The 6,272-nt window shown below is 45.6% G+C and overlaps 2 protein-coding genes across 2 annotated transcripts; both read left to right on the top strand.

Moving 5' to 3' along the window:
* Positions 1 to 1,766: 1,766 nt before the first annotated feature.
* On the top strand, positions 1,767 to 2,045 carry LAESUDRAFT_616510 (uncharacterized protein; the record flags this gene model as incomplete). The annotated part of the gene is made up of 1 exon (XM_040903220.1): positions 1,767 to 2,045. A coding segment is annotated over one exon (279 nt), but the record flags the coding sequence as incomplete, so codon positions are not given.
* Positions 2,046 to 4,117: 2,072 nt separating this feature from the next.
* On the top strand, positions 4,118 to 4,471 carry LAESUDRAFT_765008 (uncharacterized protein; the record flags this gene model as incomplete). The annotated part of the gene is made up of 3 exons (XM_040913554.1): positions 4,118 to 4,127; positions 4,192 to 4,232; positions 4,286 to 4,471. The coding sequence occupies 3 exons, from the start codon at positions 4,118 to 4,120 to the stop codon at positions 4,469 to 4,471; spliced, it is 237 nt and encodes a 78-aa protein (XP_040757750.1).
* Positions 4,472 to 6,272: the final 1,801 nt, after the last annotated feature.

The following is a 6,272-nucleotide window of genomic DNA, read 5'->3' as shown; positions in this document are numbered from 1 at the left end:
GCCTTCCGCTTCCTATTAGTTTAGCCAGAAGCCCAGATAGGCACGATGTTCACACCGGAGAACAAAGGGAAACCAAGATAGGCATGATGTGCACATGCATTACTGCGGCAACCATCGATCTCCCTACTCATTGTTCTACTTTTGGACATCCTATTGTTCACATTACGGCCATTACCTTATACCCGTAGATAGGTAGCTTAGGTAAGATAGCCCGCTGTATGCGTATATAAGACCAGCCATGTAGAGGACGAAACTTCAGATTGTTTCTCCTCATCTACTACCAGTAGCATCTACTGAGCTCACCAGCTCCTCCATATATCTCTAACCCTTTCCTGCATTCGCCACATCGACCAGTAAGTCAACAGGCTCTTGCGCCACATAGGGTTCAGGGGGATACCTTGGGATCAGGGGGATCAGGGCGGCACGTTCCACGTGACTGTCCCTTTTTTTAGTCTTTTTGATCTCTTGTCCGGTGTTACTGTGACATGCATTCTTGATGCGTTAACAATTCCTTATAGTGACTTTGAGTCGTCACCTCCAGCAGCTGAGAGAAGGTAGCCCACATACCCCTGGCATGTTTGCTCATGTGAAATGATGGAGGTCTCATCAGGTGCATTTACTTTTTTTTCCCTGTATTATTATCAATTTAAATACCCTTTTAATGCTCACAGAGGCACACCATGCCCTTAAGGCATGCAAAAGTTTCCATCTGCACATAAAAGGTTCGTACTGCTTTATCTTGTGATCATTACATTTGGTTTTTGATGATCACCACCCGAACAGCTTTTAACCACATCAAAGGCCTGCTCATGGAGATGTCTGCATCAAAATGGTGGTGCCGTCAATACGACTGCAACTTTCAATTGGAGCTTTGTAACTTCCATAATATAAACCTCTTGCAACATGGAAGTACATGAGGAATTTGTTAATCTACTTAATTCATTGTTACCGTTGTACTATGCAGCAGGTTAATTCCTCATCTTGTGATCTGTTGCAAGAGGTTTATATTATGGAAGTTACAAAGCTCCATAAATCAGACAATGAAAATCAAGTCTCACAATCTCGACTGCCTCCTCATGCTCTCAGTCCACATATAGATTTATACACCTGCGATCATGGACTTTCGGCCTGCACTTCATTTATTGCGACAATGGCATCCACAACAAGTACATCTCTGACCAATGATGATGATACACCTACATCATTCTTACCTGAAGCGGAAAGCATCTCCATCCAAGATTCTGTGTGGGACAATTCTGGTCTAGCCAATATCAATGTGGATTACATTCATGAGCTTCTGGACATGGACGAATGCTCGAAACAGCGATGACGTACTGCAGGTGTGAGTATCAAATACAATCTCTCTCAAGCTGTTGACAGTAGCCTATTAGAATCATCCTCTCCATAAATGGATATCACATCGTGATGAGTGGCTTGCAGAATTATTGCAACATGAAGGTCATTGTGGATATATGGAGGAGAAATGTCTGTGCTGTCAATCTGCCACAGCTGAGATTCGTTGCATCGACTGCGATGATCTCACACTATATTGTTAGGAATGCATCATCATGATGCACAAGCAGAGCCCCTATCACCATTTGAAGGTAAGTACATCACAACTATTCCACCATGCAATCTGATGCGCTGGCTGGCAGGTCTGGGTACAAACACATTTCTGACACAAGACTCTCAAGGAGGCTGGTCTCCATATTTAGGTCAGACATCCATTTGGCACACACTGTCATAATCCTGAGAGAGCCTGGGAGGATAACTTCATAGTCATGGATATATCTGGCATGCATAGCATCGGGCTAGATTTTTGCAACTGCGAGGTGGCTCAATCCCACGACATTCAGCTCCTGCATGCTCGGCTGTTCCCTGCCACAAGCAGCAACCTAAAGACTGCCACAACATTTCGGCTGCTCAAACACTTCTACCTCCTGTCAACCCAGGTGAATGTGTCTGGTTTTCACTTCTATTCTATGCTTGAGCGATGCACCAATAATATGGGCCTGGACATACCTAAGGTGCAACCTTCCCAGATTTTGTATAACATGCTGAACTCATGTTGCAGCACAGGATCGATACTCTGAGCTGATGTGCATGATGTGTCAGTGGCACCATCTCAAGATGCTCAAACGCTTTGGCTGTGGCCATGATCCTAGTGGAGTGTCAGGGACTACACCCAGCAGTTGTGCTGTAGAATGTCTGATGTGCCCTCACCCTAGCAATCACCTCCCTGACAATTGGAAGGAAGCTTCACCCGAGTGCAGTATGTGCGTCCATTAACTTTGTGCGTTTATTAACTTTTCAAACATGCTTTCATGATGAGTTATTGAGAAAGGTGGCTCTATCGACTATTCCTTGGCATAGATGCGAAATTCCAGCTCAAGAGAAAGAACATCTCGTCTGATGCTGCTGACCCAGGACTCAATACAGGAATCGCCTTCTTTGTTCAGGAAAAGCAATATAAGGCACATATCGAGACTTACGGCAAGGTCATCAAGGAGAAAAGCAGTACCTGCAACAATCACAATGCCGTGAAACTCGCAAATTTGAAGAGTTCTCAAGGTATGGCAGAAAGTGGGGTGGGGACAGTTGAATGTTCTCGTCATGACATGAAGTGGCCGTGTTCTGTCAGAGACCTGCAGAAGGGAGAGCGGTATGTTTTTTAAATGATCACAGAGCCTGTCACGTGTTTGACCAGTATTTCTTAGGTATATGAATATGGATTATATTTTTTGGAGCAGCATACAGCAAAATACCCCGATCTCTATTGTGGTATCATACGACATTGCATGTCAGTGGTTCATCCACTTTTGAGAATAGATGACATCATACGAACACCATCTCGATGGATGCACCATCACCTTTCTCATTCCAAAATTTCATCTACCCGCACATCAAGAGTCGTGTCACCTTTGGTACTCATTCAATATCACACCACAAGTTGGACGCATAGATGGCGAAGCTGTGGAATGAGGTTGGGCAGCCATCAACCCCTTTGCTTCTAGTACCAAGAAGATGGGTCCTGGTTCTCGTCGAGACTTGTTAGACAACATCTTCGGTGCCTACAACTGGAGCAAGATTACTCGCATGGGTGCATCATGGTGAGATACTCTAATAGATATCATTTAATCCATTTGAACAGCAGAATTGATGCTCACCAAGATAAAGAATGCGATTGAAGAGTGCAGCACCCATGTTGCTGCATTCCATGAGCTTTTTGTGGCTCTTCCTACAGAGCACATAACAGAGTGGACAGAGGCCATCACTGCATGAGAGAGAGATCCATCCAAGCCAAATCCTTTCCAGATTATGCAAAGCAATGAGTACAGAAAATCCTTAAATGGACATTCTTAATACTGACAGCTCATTTATCGCCAAGCTATCATGCAAGCAAGTGTACACCTTCAATTAGTGGAGGAGGATGCAGTGCAGCTTTAGAATGGCAAGGCCAGCACAGTTCATGATACGATGTCATCAAGCATGGTGATAATGAGTGGCTTGGAGCTGGAGGAGCTTCAGTGAGCTTGCCCATGTTCGTTGGTGTGTTTGTTAACATCATATTCACAGGCATCAATTGCATGAAGATACAGATGAACTGGGCTCACACTCCACTGACCTCCAGCGTGCAAAGGTGCTCGAGCATCAGAATACACTCCAATGTTGCTACGATGCATGGTCGGAGGTTCAGCAGCTGTATATCCCTGTGGTCATGGTCTTGCATTCACAAAACTCGGACAGTACTTCAAACATCGTGCCTCATGCAAGATTATACCTGCCATCAGAGATCCTCGATAGAGGATGATGTGACCCTTTTCTTGTGGACTGTGAATACCGTCTGTGGAAGGCACAGACACACGATGCACTAGAGAACTTACAGTGACATCTTCGTCTATGAAGTCACCTCTACCACATCAAGGATAGGTTCATGCATGGTCAACACCCTAACATGCGTGCATGTGGAATCATCGATAATGTACAAAGAAAAGTTGACACAGATGCCAAGCATTATCGAAAGGCCTGCCATGTGGTGGAAGTTTTCAGCATAGTCATTGGGGATCAGACATGGCAGCACAAGCTGTGTCAGCTTGATGACAGAGATATCAGAGGTATGTCTGAAGGTCTGTTCACAGAGACCAAGAACCGCTGCACTTTGTCATGGATTTGGCAGAATTCTGGTGTCAGCTCTGGTGACAGCAGCAGCGAAAATCAAGGAGTTTAAGAAGGTAAGTAAGAAATTTTGAACCACTGTGCTGTGCTGTGCTGATCACTGCTATAGCACTGCATGTCGAATGGTGCAAAGCATGGGGCACGGGCCCATCGATGGTCTGAAGAGTGTCAGTTACTCAAAGAAGAGATGCAGCATGTTGTGCAGTATCACAACTACCAAGCTGAATGGTGGCTGGGCCTCATAGGGAGAAAGCCTGCCAGCTCAGATGAATACCGTGGGGGCATGGCTGCATAAACATTTTGTCAAGCTGAGCTATGCACGTTGATGGGCAAGTTCTGCAAGAATTCATGGAGGTGAGTTGATGAATGGCTGAAGTCAGGTGTAGTACGTACTGCTGATGATGCAGGAAAATGGCACCTCTGATATGTCGCAACATGACATTTCTGCAGTTGTATATTATATTCATGTATATGTACATTGTCTGACAATCGACAAGTTGTGACAGGATTGTTACAACATATCACCAGTTGTGAGCATCATCACCACTGCATGCTGCAGAGGAGGAAGGAAGAACTGTGAGGGGGATGATGCATCATCCTCACTGCATGGTGCACGTGCGGCATAAATAACTGTGAAAAGGATGATGCATTGAGGCTCAAGTTCTCGATGCATCATTCTCGCTGCATGGCACAGATGCGGCGGGAATAACCGTGAGGAGGATGATGCATATCCTCACTGCACAGCGCAGATGTGGCAAAAATAACTGCGAGGAGGATGATGCATCGAGGCTCAAGTTCTCAATGCATCACTCTCGCTGCATGGTGCAGACGCAGCAAAAATAACCATGAGGAGGATGATGCATCGAGCCTCAGGTTCTTGCTGCATGACGCAGACACAGCAGAAATAACTGCGAGAAGGATGATGCATTGAGGCTCAAGTTCTCGATGCATCACTCTCGCTGCACGGTGCAGACATGGCAGGAATAACCACGATCATTCTTGCTATGCTGCAATAATTCAATAATCAAATACCGTACTCACTGGAAATGACAATGCAATGATGGATTATCGATGTCCGTAGTAATTGCCAAAGCATACAGATATCACTGTACTGACAGTGAGCTCTGGTACATACTTGAGTGGTCAGGGTGGTAAGCTGGCCCAGAGCAAGAGTAATGAGGTGACGAATAAGTGCTAAAGTGCGCAGAAATTGGCATACCTACATTATCAGACAGGTGATATCACATAGTGTAGGACAGGAAAGCACACAAATATTCCAGTTATGGCAAGGACGGAATGATGGGGGGAGACCGAATTGTGAAGTAGTCAGAGGCGCTGACTGGCCGGGGTGGGAAAAGAGCCCTGATACAGGAAGAGCGAGAATGATGGCAGAAGTGTGGGCTTCATGATGAATAGGGTGCACCGAATCATGGAGGGAGGCCGGTGTGTGGGTTGATCAATCACATGCAAGAACCATGTGATGCATCATGGTGTGAGGGAGGATGCCGGCATGAGGAACTGCAGTACAAAGCAGAGGATGCATCATCAGCTGCTATAATCAGAGCGAAATGATGCATACTATAATGCTATGGCCATGGGAATTGATATAACACCCTGTTGGCTGTGAGGGCAGGGGATGATGAATCACCCTGCCAGGTACAGGTGGGATTAAGGGGGAGTGTTGGAACTATTGTCCGAGGTGAAAATTTACGAGGGCTGTAGGACACGAAAGTAAAGAGTGACTCAGCCTCAAATGAATAAAGCGAGTGCTTTATAAAATACCTGTAAGACACGTAGGAACAAGTGACTACAGTGTATGAGTAAAAAGTATGTAAGGAGTCCAGTAGTTGATGTATGATGCGAGTGCTGAGGAAACAGGAAAAGATTGAGTGCGCTTGTGGCTACGTGATTACATAAGCAAACGAGCGCGGAATGTTTAAGTCCGTGTCCCACTGGACATAAAGTCCGTATGACTTCCAACAGGAACACGCAATCCCGCTGTGTCACGGTTTTTCCGCACCACAAGTCTCAAGCACCCACGGACCATTATTTATCCACCTAGTTACCATATATAGAATGTACCACTACGCCTCCAC

This window comes from Laetiporus sulphureus (assembly GCF_001632365.1).
Source record: "Laetiporus sulphureus 93-53 unplaced genomic scaffold LAESUscaffold_97, whole genome shotgun sequence".
NCBI classification, from domain to species: Eukaryota; Fungi; Basidiomycota; class Agaricomycetes; order Polyporales; family Laetiporaceae; genus Laetiporus; species Laetiporus sulphureus.
The sequence above is the reverse complement of the archived record's forward strand: the minus strand, read 5'-3'. Positions and strand labels throughout refer to the sequence as shown.